Source organism: Arachis duranensis, chromosome 6 (assembly GCF_000817695.3).
Source record: "Arachis duranensis cultivar V14167 chromosome 6, aradu.V14167.gnm2.J7QH, whole genome shotgun sequence".
In the NCBI taxonomy this organism is placed as follows: domain Eukaryota; kingdom Viridiplantae; phylum Streptophyta; class Magnoliopsida; order Fabales; family Fabaceae; genus Arachis; species Arachis duranensis.
Window position 1 is genome coordinate 5,421,416 of NC_029777.3, and position 16,292 is coordinate 5,437,707.

At 33.2% G+C, this 16,292-nt stretch overlaps 3 protein-coding genes and 1 non-coding gene across 4 annotated transcripts in view; 3 read left to right on the plus strand and 1 right to left on the minus strand.

The window, feature by feature from the left end:
• The window catches only part of LOC107492198 (uncharacterized), a gene marked incomplete in the record, with an annotated part of 1,546 nt that extends 278 nt beyond the window's left edge, over positions 1 to 1,268 (plus strand). Inside the window, 5 exon segments of the mRNA XM_016113192.3 lie at positions 1 to 158; positions 252 to 339; positions 431 to 501; positions 826 to 882; positions 969 to 1,268. Coding sequence (XP_015968678.1) covers positions 48 to 158; positions 252 to 339; positions 431 to 501; positions 826 to 882; positions 969 to 1,124 — 483 coding nt within the window.
• Positions 1,269 to 5,102: 3,834 nt separating this feature from the next.
• On the plus strand, positions 5,103 to 6,083 carry LOC107492191 (GATA transcription factor 16). The gene is made up of 3 exons (XM_016113185.3): positions 5,103 to 5,256; positions 5,341 to 5,439; positions 5,525 to 6,083. Exons 1-3 carry the CDS (start codon positions 5,233 to 5,235, stop codon positions 5,801 to 5,803), a joined length of 402 nt encoding a protein of 133 aa, XP_015968671.1. The 5' UTR covers positions 5,103 to 5,232; the 3' UTR covers positions 5,804 to 6,083.
• A 1,559-nt stretch (positions 6,084 to 7,642) lies between these two features.
• On the plus strand, positions 7,643 to 10,126 carry LOC107492199 (exonuclease DPD1, chloroplastic/mitochondrial). Its single transcript, XM_016113193.3, has 4 exons — positions 7,643 to 7,884; positions 8,636 to 9,275; positions 9,517 to 9,722; positions 9,810 to 10,126. The coding sequence occupies exons 2-4, from the start codon at positions 8,701 to 8,703 to the stop codon at positions 10,025 to 10,027; spliced, it is 999 nt and encodes a 332-aa protein (XP_015968679.1). The 5' UTR covers positions 7,643 to 7,884; positions 8,636 to 8,700; the 3' UTR covers positions 10,028 to 10,126.
• A 1,051-nt stretch (positions 10,127 to 11,177) lies between these two features.
• Positions 11,178 to 11,251, minus strand: TRNAT-AGU (transfer RNA threonine (anticodon AGU)). The gene has a single exon. It is a non-coding gene; the product is annotated as a tRNA-Thr (tRNA).
• Positions 11,252 to 16,292: the final 5,041 nt, after the last annotated feature.

Consider the following 16,292-nt stretch of genomic DNA (forward strand, 5'->3'; position numbering starts at 1 on the left):
TTGATTTGAGGAGGCAGGCAGGCAGGGGTTCTATTTTCAGCGGTTTGATGAATCGAGAAGGAGGATCCAACGGCGGATCTTGCTACTACGCCGTCCTCGGGATTCGCAGGGATGCCTCCTTCTCTGATATTCGCACTGCATACCGCAAGCTTGCTATGGTAAAGTAAAACCATACGCCGCTCTTTTCTCTCATTCTTCCTTCAATTCAAACGTTAATTAATAATAACGTTTTCATTTGGTTGGCTGAGAAGAAGTGGCACCCGGATAAGTGGGCCCGGGACCCTTCCACCGCTGGAGAAGCCAAGCGCCGCTTTCAGCAAATCCAGGAAGCTTACTCAGGTGAGACCTGACACATCATGATTCTTGGCTGTTAAATTAAATTCTAATTTCGATTAGGGATTGCTTAATTGATGTGGTTTAAATTTGATAGTTCTTTCGGATCAGTCCAAGAGGTCAATGTACGATGCTGGGCTCTACGATCCATTGGAGGAAGAAGATCAAGTCCGTATTGTTTCCTTTCATTTTATTTTTCACACTTGTTAGGCAACACTACGTTGAGAAAAAAAAATCTCGTTTCGGTTTCGAAAACGATGAATACTTTTTTCCCCATCAAAGTATTTGCTTTTCTCTTTTTCTAGCCGTCGTTTTCACAGAAGTAAAATTACGGTTCTAGGCAAGGGCACGGCGCGCATGTTGCTTTAACTCTACCTTTTCCCTCTCTCATTATTTTGATTGGACTCTCTTAAGTCTTATTTTTTTTTTAATTTGGAAAACTGGACTCCCTTAATTTTAATTTGGGCACAAAACTTGTCTGTTCTTAATCAGGAGTTCTGTGATTTCATGCAAGAGATGATCTCAATGATGAACAATGTTAAGGATGAGGTACTGGTTTGTTTTTCACTTTTATAAATAAAATAAGATGGTGGCTTATTCAATTTATTAATTTGTTGGGGCAAATGTGTGATTAGGGGGACAGTTTGGAGGACCTACAGAGGATGTTTGTGGAGATGGTGGGTGGAGATGGCGTGAGCTTTGACTCCAATCAAGATCAGACGGCTGGGAAGCGTGGACGCGGCAGTGGATCAAGGGGCAACCCTGCCAAGCGCACCAACTCCCGATGCTAGGTGGCTGTACTGGATCAATGTTGTAATTTAGTTTATTTTATTGTTTTATTTTGTTTCCCCTCTCATTGGATCATTGAAATGTGAAACAACTTAAAACATATCAGCTAGTTAGGAAAGGTCAATGGAATGCATTCCTTTAGACTACTTCTTTTGTTTAATTTTTTAAGTTAAATTCTTCTGGTTCAATGCACCCATATCTCGAATTACCCACCTGGTAACTCTGCAATTTTTGTTATTTTTTTATAATACTTTTCCCTGCATAGGAAGAAAGGGGTTAGAGGGATTCGAGCACGTCCTATCTGACACGTGTATGTCATGCAAAACTGTCGAGTTCTTGTTCTTGCTTGTGTGAGTATGTAAAGTAGATAAGGAAACACCATGAATCATCGTCATATGATGAAGGATTTTGGGTTCTCCGATGGTGGGGATGATCAACAGTTAATGGGTCCTGCTATATAAATATTCCCAATTAGGGTGAATGGGGATTTGGTGGCACAGGGCGACATAAGTGGCGATTTAAGTATTGCGTTGCACATATAAAAATGCTCTCGGTGCATGGGACTATGGTACATGTCTTTGTGATATGTTCTGATGAAGCGCTTCTGCGTTCACGTTTATTAAATTAAAATTCATGCGTTTGGTAGAAGAAGTTTCTAGTTTGTAGTTTGTCGCTGATGCTGATCTTCAAAGATATTTTGGCTGGCTTTTTATTCATCTATTTTTATCCGACCTTTTCGATATTTGTATATGGCACCAGCAGTCATGGTATGGGGATAATTAATTAATTATGCAACTAGAATATTACACTTATACCCTTGATCGTTGATCCAACTTTATCCATGGATGGAGAGTATGGACTGCAATTCCAAATAGACTCACTCAAATGTCATTTTTATCCGGCAAAAAAAGTTTAATTAGTTTTTATAGTTTTATTAAATTTAAAATTAAAATTTTATATTTTTTTACTAAAAGATAAATAGGTTTTTAAATTTTTTTTAGGATTATTGAAAAATATTTTTAAGTTCTTGACATCTTTTAAAGTTGGATACGCGTCGTCTGGCAGGTTTTCTTCTCATGCATACGCGTGTGTCACATATGCGTCGCCATGAATTCTCTACTTCGTTATGAATTTTTCACTTTGCATGCTTTTTTTTATTTCTTTTAAGTCATTATTGTCTTCAAAACTTTAAATCACTCAAACAAAAATATCAAGGTATCGAATGGGAGAAAAGTAAATTAAATTTAGCAATTTAGTAGTCTAGAAATCATGTTTTTAATCATTAATCACACTTAGGAGAAATTCAAAAAATCATGCTATTTTAGTAAATGAATGTAAAAAAAATTAATAAAATTCACCAAATTCAATATAATATAAATCATAAAATTGTGGTTCATCAACTTTCCCACACTTAAATAGTAGCATATCCTCGTGCTAAAGTCTTGTAGTTCATCAACTAATATGCAAAATGCGTCTACCTACTTGGTTAAAAATGAACCAATATCTAAGAACATATATAAAAAAGTAGGGCTAAGATAGTATGATGATTTATGAATTCTACTAATTTAAATCTCAAAATAAAGTATAAATATACTTGTAAGAAGAAAGCTCGTGAAAGCAAGGAACAGGGGATTGAGTATCGAACCCTCACTGGAAGTGTTTGTGCTCTAATTTCTCTAGTGTTTGAGGGTTGATTCTCTCAATTCTGTACTAATCTTGTTTTCTAAGGCTTGCTCTTCTTCTACTAATCAACATATATTCAATGCATGGATACACATATCAAGAGGTATTTTCAAGGGTTGTAATGAGGTTAGGGCTAAATTTAATTTACTTTTCTCTCGTTCGATGCCTTGATATGTTTGTTTGAGTGATTTAAAATTTTGAAGGCAAGAATGACTTGAAAGAAATGGAAAAAAAAGCATACAAAGTGGAGAATTCATAAAGAAATAAGGATTTGCTAAATCCATGGCGACGTGTGTACGCGTGACAAGCATTACGGGAGCCACGTTAGACTTTTTCGTTGGGTCTGACGAAGGCATTTGGACGGAAGAACTAATCCATCCAACTTTTAAGTAGGGGTGTTCAAATCCAAACTGATCTAAATTAAACCACTCATCCAATCCAATTCAAACCGCACTAATTTGGATTTGATTGAATTCTAATTTTTGCAAACTGTTGGATCGGATCGGATTTCGGATCTACTTTTCATAACCGATCCAATCCAATCCAAATCGTACAATGTGCTATAATATTATTATTTTACTATTTTATTTGCAATTATACTTATAACATGTTCAATTTATTATATATTTTATACTATTCATGTATTATTATTATTTAATAAATATTTTATATTCAAAATGTTGTTTATTTATTTATTTTAACTAACCTATAATTTTATTTTTATTGTTATGTTATCGTTGGCTTTTTAAGATATTGTTGAGACTTGTTATGTCATTGTTGATTATTTAAAATTTGATGTTGAGACTTGTTATATGTATTTAATTTTTTTAATTTACAAAATCGCAAATCCAATCCAATCCAAATCGCTTGAAATTGGATCGGATCAGATCGATTTTTTTTTAAATCATCCAATCCAAACCGCGCCGCTAGTAAAATTAATGTTCGAATCGGATGATTTTTTTACTCAAAACCGATCCAAACTCCACCATGAACACCCCTACTTTTAATGACGTCAGGGACTTAAAAGTATTTTTCAATGGTCAAGGACGAAAATGTCTGAAAAAAAAAAATTTAATTAAATTTTTATCATATTTTTTAAAAAATATTTTATTAATTTTAATATTTCTAATCTAAAAAAAATTAATTATAAAATTAAAAATACTATAGAAATTCAATTAAAAAATAAGATGCAGAAATTTAATTACAAAGTTGATAGTAGTATAATGACTAACTAAGTAATTAAATTTCGGAAAAAAAAAATCCCAATTTATCATTAACATGATTACTAGTTTAGAAGCTAGGAGAGGAGCAATGGGTGTTTATTCACCGAAATTAAAAGAAGGAAGCTTTGGGCTGAGCTTCCCTTTGGGGTTTAAAGCTTGTTTTGTCTTTTGGAGAAGCAAGGTGACCCATAATAGTTATGACCACTAAACCGCCCGCATTCTGTTGGGCTTTGAAAAAATGATTGAATTTCGGTTTTTGGTCAAAGTAGAGGGCCCATAGGCCCAAAATGAAAAAAAGAAACAGCATACGGCAACAGGGACCACCTGCATTAGAAAGCCTATCTGTAACCGCATTACCTTAACATATGATATGCTTGCATTTCCATATTGTTTGATTCTATTAATTAGAGAGCAATGATTATTCCTGGCTTCGCATCATTCTTATTGCACAAGTTTAATTATAGATTGTCACATTTGTAAAATTATTAATCTTAAGTATGGTGTTATAAATTCGGTTTAGGTTTATAAAGTTGGATGGCATGTGTCATTAGTTGCTTTTTCCTTTGTTATTTTTGCTCGCATTAGCAAAGAAAATATAAATAGGTAAGAGGGGTGTGTCGATGAGGCGCATTGTGATTGTGATTGAGCATTGGCATACGGCTACGGCATACCCCGTTTATTTAATTATGCTTAAAAGTTGAGCAACAGGGTTCAAGGTTATGCACCAAAGTGATTATGCTTTTTAATTGTGTTTCTGAAAGTCGAATGGATAATGAATGCCGCCAAGTAAAGCCAAAGAGTAGTGAGTTCTTAAATCCCATTTCTCAAGATTAATTAAAGCCAAAACCTCATCAATAAGATAATTGGCTGCTGCCTGATATCTATCTATCTTCTATTTTTGTAAAATAATAAGAATGGTCCTGAAATTTCCACGGTCCTGTGTAGGGTGAGATTGTGTGGATAGGAGAAGCAGACACGTCAGAGGGCACGTGGTTGCTTCAAAATGCGGAACTGTGAGGGCGTTTCGGTCATTGTATTGGGGAGCCCTAGGGTTTTAGGGGTATATTCACAATCACATAGTCGGTTGTGCTTCTGTTTCTATTCTCATTACTACTCTCTGCTGCAGCAGCGTGCGGGTGTTAGTAGGAGTACTAGTACTCATTTACATTTCCATTTTATTTTTCTCTCTTTCGCCGATTCGGTTATGGTAATGATGGATCTCAACAAGGTCTGTTCTGTAATTCAGTAGTGATTTTGAAGTGGCTCATTATTACATTACTGTTATATGCTAATTACGATTTGATGATAACAGGAATGGGTGTGTGAGGAATTGAGTGAGAGCAAGAAGTGTTGTAGTGATTGCAAGACCACCAAGACTCCGCTGTGGAGAGGAGGACCTGCTGGTCCCAAGGTCAGAACCTCCAATTTTAATTTTTTTTTTTCATTGGATGTGTCATGCAAAATATTAATTCTTATTGTTTGTGTTTGTTGATCAGAGTCTTTGCAACGCGTGCGGAATAAGGTACCGGAAGAGAAGGGCTTCAGCGGTGGGAATGCGAAAAGGACAAGAGAGGAAGAGAGAGAGATCACAAAATGGCGGTAGCAGCAGCTCCTCTGATAACGAGTTGAAGGAGTCGTTGAAAGTGAATTTGATGGCGTTGGGTGAGGAGTTTTGGTTGCTAAAGAAGAAACAGAGGAGTATGTGTTTGTTGGGGGAAGAGGAACAAGCCGCTGTGTGTTTAATGGCACTCTCTTGTGGCTATGTTTTTGCTTAATTAAGGAGACTATTTTTCTATTAGCTATAACTCCCCCAACCCTTAATCAACTCTTATACTTTTGGAGCATTCTAATTTGTAGAGTGACGTACCCTGTGTTTATGGAAAGAAGGGTATCTCGCAATGTTTCTAATGCTTGTTATAGTTTAGTTAGGAGGGGGAGCATCCTTCCGCCTAAAGGGTCTGGGTGTTAGTCGTTCATTTTGTTATGGTGATACGTTCCGTTAGTTATTGATGTAAATGTTAGAAGAAAATGGAAATATACGGTAGTTATATTAAAGTAGTATCATTCTCCTTTCCTTTCTGCAATATTTATTTCTCTTGTCCCTTTTATCTTCTATTCTATGCATTAACCAATTAGGCAATTATCGTATACACTTAAACAGCCAATGTGACAGTAGTTACGGAGAATCCCAGCAGAGTAGAAAGCACTTAACTTTTTTTTGGTAAATTACTAAATTAAGAAAAGATATTAAGATTTAGTAGAAATGTGATATTAATTATTTAATATTAACTTCAGGATTATACTGAAGCTAAATAATTTTTTATGAATTTAAATAAAATATTTTAAATTTTAAGAATCAAAATAAAATTATGTCTAAATATAAGAGATTAATTTAATATTTTATTATTTTTGTTTTGTTTTGTTTTGTGACGTGAGAGAGAAGATTTTGTTGGTTTTGCCATACTTAAGGTTAGAGGATTATTAGGTGAATTTATCAGGTTTTTTTTTTTTTGGTCAAAGGTAAATTTACCAGTCTGGGGATTTGTTTTAGTTTTCTCTTTATAGACAATAGTTCTGGGCCTGAAGCTCTTAACTTTGTGATCTGGGCCTACAGAAGACTTAGAATCAAGTTTCTCAGTAGCATCGATATGTGCTTGGAAGTCATTGACAAAACAAAGGGTCTATTCTTTGGGCATATTTAATATTTGTTTACTTTGTGAAATAGAAGATCTAGTTGGGCCTAATTTTTGGACTAAGCATGACAGTGATTGGTTTAGCTCCTCTGACTGGTTTGATGGGCTGAGCGCTGCCTAGCCCAAATCTCCGCCGAACAAATGAAAACGAAAATCAACCACACCAAAAGAAAGGAAGAGTAACCCGTTATGTTGAATTGTTGACCCTATAATATCTACATTCGTCAAACTAACCTGGGCATTGGGTACTAAACCCAAAACAAAATCTAATAATCTATCATTGGTAAATAACTAAATATGCCCTCTCCTTTCAATTACTAGGCTAATTTTTTTATATAATTACATGTGTACAAATTTTGCAGGTTGAGAATTAACACACCAGATGCGTGTTGGACACATGAATCATAATAATATTTTAGCTAACACGCAAGATAATATTTTTGCACATTTATAGTATTGTAATATATTTTAAATATCAATATTTAATTAAAATACTATTTTTATTTTCATATTAAAAATAATTTGTGTAATTATTAATCAATGAAAATATGTTTACAAAAGAGAAAAAAAAAATTAACTTGTACAACCATCTCAAGAAAGGTATAGTTGCACATGATGTTTGCCCATTATATCTCACTTGACCAAAGCAATACTAAAGTATACGCAACTTTCATCCTAAAATAATGGCCAAATCGCAGCACATGGCAGTCACATGATATTTTCATCGTAATATCGTATCCTCTTCCTGGATTTACCACTGTTATAGAAAATATATTGGTAGAGAAGAATAAAAATTTCTCTTCGATTAAAGAGGATTGGTCACGTATGATCACGGTGAAAATAATGATAATAAATAAATAATCCTAACATATGGCATGTGACCCATCACGTGACGAGAGGACATAATTAACTAAGGAAAGAACGGTTAACAGTGGCCATAAGAAAGTTTTGAGAAAGAGTTGAGAGTTTGCAGTGAGAGAAAGAGAAGAAGGAAATGGTTTGAGTGAAGGGAAAGACAAAACAGGGGCGATCCGTAACTTACGTTCTCGTTATAGTTAAACATCGCACGCTGTTCCCAACTTCTCTCTCTCTCTCTATAACTTCCTATTCCCTGTAAATGCTTTTTCCTTCACACTTCCAATCACACCTTCTCTCGTCTTCAGGTAATTCGTATTCTTTAACTGCCTTCCTCTCTTTTAGTTTCAACTATGTCAATTGTGATTCAAGGACTCAATGGTAGCATTTTCATACTCTCCCGACATCTTTTTTCCGTTTTAATTCGCTTTTATTCAAATTGCCTATAAGGTGTTTGATTATTGTTCTCACATATCTGGAGGGAAACAAGTAACCGTTTTGATTGAACAGTTCGCATCTTGTTCATCCAAGTGTTTCGGATAATGAATCGTGCCAGTTGTCTTCTCTTCTTTTATTGTTTGATGGGTACATTATGGGATTTTAGCAGAAAAAAGAAAAGAAGCAATGTTTGTTTGTTATGTGCAAATTTATAATTGTAGGAGGCTGAAGGATGTGATAAACTTCTACTGCTATGCCTTATTGAATGGTATTGGTTTTAATTGATCATCAGTGATATGTGGTAAACAAATATCCACTTACCTGACCCATGAAACCACTTACCGCTTTTTGAGGTTACTTATTTTGTTCTCAACAAGAATTATCTTTTCTCTATCATTAGGCAGGATTTGATTGCTGGCCCTGTTTGGCAAAAGCTATAAAATATCAATTAAGCATTTTGTTCACAAGAAGGTTGTTAGGACAATTGATTTTCTGCATATATTTTTGTGACTTCCTGTTATGCTGGATTTAGTAGTGTTCAATATAGGATCAGTCCTATATGATGATTTCTGATTTTAAAGTCTCTTAGAATTATATTTGTACTGTTTGTCTCAATTTCAGGTTGTAGCTGCAGGCTGAAGAATTCCCAGTCTAGTATTTTTCTCAGTTTTCATTATTGAAGTCAGATGAGGGCAGGATCCATGATTTTTTCGTTAGTGCAAGTACCTAGGTGTAGAATACATCGCTTAGCAAATTATTGGGGTGAAACCTTTCATAGTTTGAGTAAGACTTGTGGAAACAATTCTAGTGTTAGGCTGCTTAGTTCTAGAATTTATGGGCTTCAAGGAGGGCAGAAAAGGAAGTGGACTCGAAGACCTATAACCACAAATACAGAAGGCACTGGGAGCACCAAATCAAGAAGTACCAAGCATGAAATTTTGAGTGAACCTATTTTAAAAACTTTTACAGAAAATGTAAATAAAGAACAGGTAGTTGAATTCGACAATGTTCAATACTGTAACTTACAACAAGAGATTGCCCAGAATAAAGACTTGTCTAGCTTAGTCACAGTCATTACTTTTGATATTGAAACCACTGGATTCAGCAGAGAAAATGACCGGATCATTGAGATTGCACTTCGAGACCTTCAGGGTGGTGAGAACAGCACATTCCAAACTCTTGTAAATCCTGAACGCTGTGTTCCTAATTCACACATTCATCACATTACTACTCATATGGTGAACAGACCTGAGGTTCCAAGGTAACTTAAATGTCTATATCTCTTGCATTTTCAGTTCCTTGGATTATGTTTATGTTTGCAACAACAAATTTTGCCACTATCTCTGTAACACAGTCTTGTGGAATTTATTTGAATGTATCAATGTTTAGATTTTGAGCCAGTTCGTTCATCGAGATGGTGATTGAGTTAACTGAAACTATTGCTAAAATTTTTCAAGGGAGTCGCTGAGTATTTTTCCTGTGGCCTTCTGAATTTTCTGTAGGATGGAAGAACTGATTCCCATCTTATTGCAATTTGTTCGAAGCCGTCAGAAACCTAGGGGATATGTGTTATGGGTTGCTCATAATGGTCGCGCTTTCGACTTTCCTTTCATCATGAACGAATTTAGGCGACATTCTACAGAGATTCCTCCTAATTGGCTGTTTGTAGACACCCTTCTTTTAGCACGAGAACTCATGAAGGCCAGAGGTCCCTTTCTCTCTATTTGCTTCAACAACTACACAATTATTTTTTTTTAATGTTTTTGTATGAAAGCATTAACATGAGTGTTAACAGGAACAAAATCAACCTCAATATCCCTTGGTACATTGTGTGAGCACTACAGAATCCATGTTGATGGCCAAGCTCATAGGGCTATGGTAGATGCTAACACATTGGCTCTGGTACTTCGTAGGTTAACCGGTGATCTGAAGTTGACCCTCTCTGACCTTGTTAAAAGATCATTCACAGCATTCGATATTATCAACTCCAAGAAGAAAAAGAATTCAGATTAGTTACACAGTACTTTGCAGTTGTTGTAACGCAAAAAAATTATTTGTACCCAAAAATGGGGCTGGAATTTGTATTTTAAGGTGAAAAGAAACATTGTAATTGTTATCTTATTATTCTCAATATAATATTTGATAATTATATACCAAAGTCTGAATTTTTTCTTTGTTGGATAAGTATTGATTTCGTTTAAGTGGGAATCTTCGGGGTAAAAAAATGGTAGTATGTTTGGATAGAGGAAAATAGAGGAGAGTATGATAGTTTTATAACACGAGTAATACCTCATATTTCAAAAAAAAAAAATAGTTTGACACTTTAATCTTCAATAAAATTTAATTATTAAATTCATTTTTAATATTATATTTTATTAGAAAATTAATTTTTATATAAAAATTTAGATAAAATTAGTATATATAGTTTATTTTTAAAAAATATAATAGTGCTTAAAAAATTTTAAAATTCAGAAATTATTTTTTATATAAACGAACAATTTAATATCAAAATTAATTTATCTAAAAGATAAAATTTTTAGAATAATTTAGTGAGTAAAATTTGTTCAGAACTAAAATATCTCACTAAAAATTTCTTTAGACTTATTTGGGATATCATTTATAGAACAGTAGAGCCATTCAACAGGGAACCAAATGCCACGGACTACAGATGAAATAATCTGTGCCTACTAAAATAGTGAAAGTTGGAATGGATCTTTTTCTTATAAAAACTTTTCAAGACTTTTATCATGTATTGAGTTTTACTATAATACCTTTTTAATTAAAAAAATTACTATTGATCAAGAAGATGGAGCCAATTATAAGACTAAAATGATCTAATTAAGAGTGAAAATGAATACATAATAGATTATATAAAAATTTTCACATAACAGGAAAAGAGCATGTCATTGACTAATATCAAAAGAGAAATCAACCATAAGAAAATTAAGGAAGAAAGAAAATGAGAATTCAATCTTACGTTTAATTTTTGTCCTAAAAGAGCCAAACAATGATGTTAATATAGGCTAAGATTAGAGATCACTCTCTTATATCAGAATGTATAAATTAATGTAAGAAAAACTGCCTCAGCAAAGCCAAATCATGAAATATTGAAATTTCTTTAATTTTAGAAGATTAGGCATATTAAAAATAAACAGCTTCAGTTTGCTCTCGTTGAGAGTCGAACTCAAGACCTCCCGCTTACTAAACGGGTGCTCTAACCAACTGAGCTACGAGAGCATCTGTTGGTAAAGCTGACAAAGTATTAAATTATTTTCATTATAATAAAAAATACTCGATCCAACCAAAAATAAAGAAAATAAGTGCGATGCCATTACATTACTTGAAATGTTTGTTACAAACTACAAACACAAAAAAACCCCACCCACTTTAACTACCAGGACAGGATGTCCACGGAATACTAAAATATCAACCGATACAATACTGTTCAATCAAAGATAGTCAATCATTCAACTGCTCTATGAGCTTTCTAGCTTTATGTAACCTTTCCAGTTGATAATTTCCACTTGCACCATACATACTACTGAATTCCTAAGCTAGGTGTTTAGTTGTGATCCTGACCTCAATTGTGTGGTTGCTTTTTGCCACATTTAACTGAATTTTGTGAATAATTGATGAGCCATATCCGATCCTTACTTCATCAACAGCTTTCTACAGTGGAATCCTGCAAATTTTGTTTTCAGATGTGTGAAATAAAATAAGACAGATACGAAGTCACTTAGCCAAAGCAAGTTGAAGTCATATTCATTAAAGTTTTTGCTCGAATATAAAAGGGATAAGTATTGTTTTGGTCCGTAACATTGAAGGTCAGAATCGAAATCGTTTTCAACGTAATTTTTTATTTAGAATAATTCTTAACGTTTTTTTTTTCGCATTTAAAATCACCGTTTTTAATAAATTTTTTAATTTTATTACTAAATTACCCCTATCCTAATAAAAAGATTATTAAAAAAAGAAAAGATGCAAGGAGGAGGGGAGAAAGGGAAAGGGGAAAAGGCGCGAAGGAGGGGGAAGGGGAAGGGGGACGACGCCGGCAAAGTTTGGAGCCGCCGTCGCCGTCATCGTCGCGAGCCAGAGAGAGAGCTTCTGCTTTTATACCGCCGCTCTTTACTACCGCGTTCTCGCCGCTACTTCTCGTCGGGTCCTTCTTCGCCACCGAGCACGAGCCAGCGAGAAAGGAGATCCAAGAAAGAGAGAGAGCGTCGGTGGAGGAGAGGAGGTTGCTGCCATAGCCGCCGTCACCATCACAACACCTACATTATTTTTAGTCCGCCCACGAGCCACCGCTAAAGCCACGAACAAAAGAAGACGTCGCCACCGTTCATGCATGCTTCTGCCGCCGTGGAGTGCGTCGCCGGGAAGGAGAGCCCGACGCGAGGAGGGCGACGCGCGAAGAAGAGAGAGAGAAGGATCTGAAGCTAAGTTGGGTTCCTACCACCACCGATCTGCCCAGCTCCCGTCGCTCCGTCACCCACGAGCTGCCGGTGGTTCTGCTTCGACTTCTACATCTGTTTCTTCTTCTACATCTGTATTTTCTTTTGCTTTTGCATTTGTTTTTGTTTTGTTTCTGCTTCTGATTCTATTTTTTTTATTTTGTGTGTTTATTTTGTTGTTGAATTTGGTGTTGTTGATTCTAAATTTAATGTTGTTTTTACTTCTAAATTTGATTTTAATTCTGATTATTAGTATTTGATGAGAGTAAGAGAGGTGGTGGTGGTGGAGTAAAGGAGGTGTTAGTAGTGGAAAAAGTATTGGTAGTAATAAAGAATATTTTTGTCCGTAAAAAATTAAAATGACGATTTTAATATAAAAAAAATGTTAAGGATGATTCTAAATCAAAAGTTATGTTAGGAACAATTTTAATTTGGAAAAGTATATGGAACCAACTAATAATCAGCTAAGAATGGAACAACATAATTAATTATAATTAGTTTTATTAATTTATAATTTAATTATTGTTGACCACGTTCAAAACATGAGGAAAGATACGTTAGTAATAGGAGAGAATCACGGAACAGATACTTTGATCATTTATTAGTTGGTTCCATATAATTAATTATGTTTTATTAATGCGTAACACATGAAACATAGAAATCATATCCAAAACCATCCAATTTACAAGAAAAAGAAACATCCGTGTGCCTATCAGTAGCAACATCCGGTTAAAGTCACCGATATTGAAATAATTTTAACTTTCAATGAGACCAAAACAATACTTATCCCAGTATAAAACTACCTTAACAACATTGTTGAGATAGAAAGAGCAAGAGAGACAAAACTATATAGTTGATTCTCTAGCTCCATGCTCGTCGTTACTTGTTTTTAATAGTAGAAGAACTTCGATTTTCTAGGTTACGCGTGGACAAGACAAGAGGTACTAAATTAGAGATGTTGTATGTATTAGGTATAATGCAAATTTGTTATGTTGTGTATGATGAGCTGAAATTATATTGGATTGGATTAAACGTGAGATACGAGATAATTTGTTAACAAAGATTAGTGGTTATTTATAAATCAAAAATGTTATTTGTATACTAAAATTAGTTATTAATATATTTGTGTATAAATAGATATGTAATTTAATTTATTTTTAATGTATATTTATATTCCAATATATATTTTATACTGATAGCTAATTTTGGTGACTAATTTTAATGTACACATAGCATAATCCTTTATAAATGAAATAGAAAACATTTAAAATTTTAGTATATAGTTGAAAATCATTATTTTTATTTTATTATTTTATCTTATTTCGTATTTTTTAACAATACAATTTATGATGGATGAAAATTTTATTGGATATGTTATATATTAAAGGTTTAAGTATTTTGTTAGTCTTTATAGTTTTACCAAATTTTTAATTAGATTTTTATATTTTTTTCTTTTAATTAGATTCTTGCATTGCTTTTAATTTTATAATTAGGTATTTTTTAGTATAAAAAATATTAAAATTAATTGAAAATTTTTTACAAATTGAAAGTATCTACAATTAAAAACCTAACTAAAAGTATAATTTCAGTTTTTTTTAGAGACTGTTCTTTCTCGTAGAGCTTTGGTGATTTTTGGACACGATAAATTGTAGTAACGAAAATAATTAACTCGTTGAAGAATACTGACTGAAACCCTCAATTGCTCGCAACGAATTAGTCTATAAAGGATGTACTTCAATGTCATCTGCCACTCTCGCAAATTCCGTCAAATTGCTTCTTAAAATCTAAAAAAAACTCCTTCTAGCTGGCCATCTCCCTAAGGACAATTCTTAATTTCACTCAATTCACCTTATTATTTTCTTTCTTTTAACTTATTCTTAATATGTCTATATACTGTTGGATGTATACCATCAGTATACTTTTTAAAAGATTCTTACTTTTCGCTATGCTTAGGGATGACAACACTACCCGACGGGTACTCACCCCACCCTTATCCACTCGGAATAGGTAATTATCCGTCCCGCACCAGAGCGGGTTCTTGAACGGGGCGGGGCGGAACCGAATTTAGGTAATATCCCGGTGTATATATATAATATTTGTAATATATGTAAAATAATTAGTAAAATAATTAATAATATTGTATCATATTTAAATTTACTTTAATTTATATTTTGTATGTGATGATGGTTATATAAATTTTAAAATTTAATTTTATTTATTAAATTTTAATAATTATAAGAACAGGTAGGAGCGGATATCCGTAAAAACGGATTAAAATTCAATTTTTTACTACTCACAGGTAGGAGCCGGACAAATTCTATACTTTTATGCTGATTATTATAAGACGGGACGGAATCGGATAAAGAAAAAACCCGCTCATACTCGTCAGTTTGCCTCAAAATTCCACCACCGCTATTATTCTTGCCATCTCTCTTACTAATAGCGGTCCTACTTTCTTATCATCACCACTCTCACTCCCATCGCTGCTACTCTCATCAGCATCAACTCTTCCTATCACTATTGTCACCACCTCTTGCTTTTAGATACCACCATTGCCGTTCCAACTGCTTCTCTATTTTTCTCCTCTCACTGTCCTTCAAACCACAATCTCTCCAACCACCTCTTTATACCACCACTACCTCTTCAAGTTCTATTTATTTGGCTGTTGTTATTTTTATTTTGTTTTATTTTTGTTCTAATTTAAAATAACTTTTTTTAGAGTATTTCTCCTTTCTGTGGTGATAATTATTTTTATGGGTGTCTTAATTTTGGTAATTTGGTTTGTTTTAGTTTGGAAGAAACATTTTACGAAAAAAAATTTTGTTCGTAGAAGTTTTATGCATATTTAAAAAGTATTTTGATTTATTCGAAAAAGAAGATACCGTATTCTATTATAGTGTAACACGTTCGTATCGATTTAGAAACGCAGCAGACTTAGATTTGTCTCTATTTTCTACTCTTTAAGATTCTATAGAACCAAACATTGTGTCTCTTATCAGGTAATAATTTATCGGAATAAATATATATCTTTTTCATTAGATATAAATTTTATGCTATTTTCGATTTTTAAATGTCTGCTTGATTTTTCTATGAATGAAAGATTTATTATTTATATTAAATATATGTCTGACTACTAATTTTTAAAAAATTAAAACAAATTCAATAACAATTTCACAAAAATAATCTTTATTATAAAAAAATTAAACATAGTTGTTATATATCATTGCTAAATAGTTGTTATATATTATTTCAAAGATATATTTAATACAAATAAAAATTTTTAAAAATAAAATAATTTTTTTAATATTTATATAAATTTAAAAAATAAAAAATATACTTTACCCAATATATAATTAACTTCTTTACTTCTTTGTAGTTTACTCGTCACTCTAAAATCGTATTTAAAATTAAAAGCAGGATGATGAAGGTTCTTAATATGTGGCTGGACTCGCAATCACACTTAATATTATATTATACTTACTTTGACATGATTTTGTTTAGTTTAACTGAATTGTGTGGCTGCTATTATCTCTTTAAGTCAGTTCATTAATAAACTTTTTTAAGGATTAGCTAGTATCATTTTGGTTCTGTTTTGCAAAGTGAATGATTAAACTCAAGTCCACTTGCATTGTATAACAAACGAGTGGAAGAATGTACCTACATAAATTAAATTAAATTAAATACATTTGGATGGTCTAGTTAGATTTTACGTCAAGAAATCAAAAGAATAAGTGATCCACGTGCTTCAGAGTTTGGCTTAAGTAGTTTTTGTAAATTGTAAGTGGTTTGATGAGAAGTATAAAATAGAAAAAATGAAAACGGATACA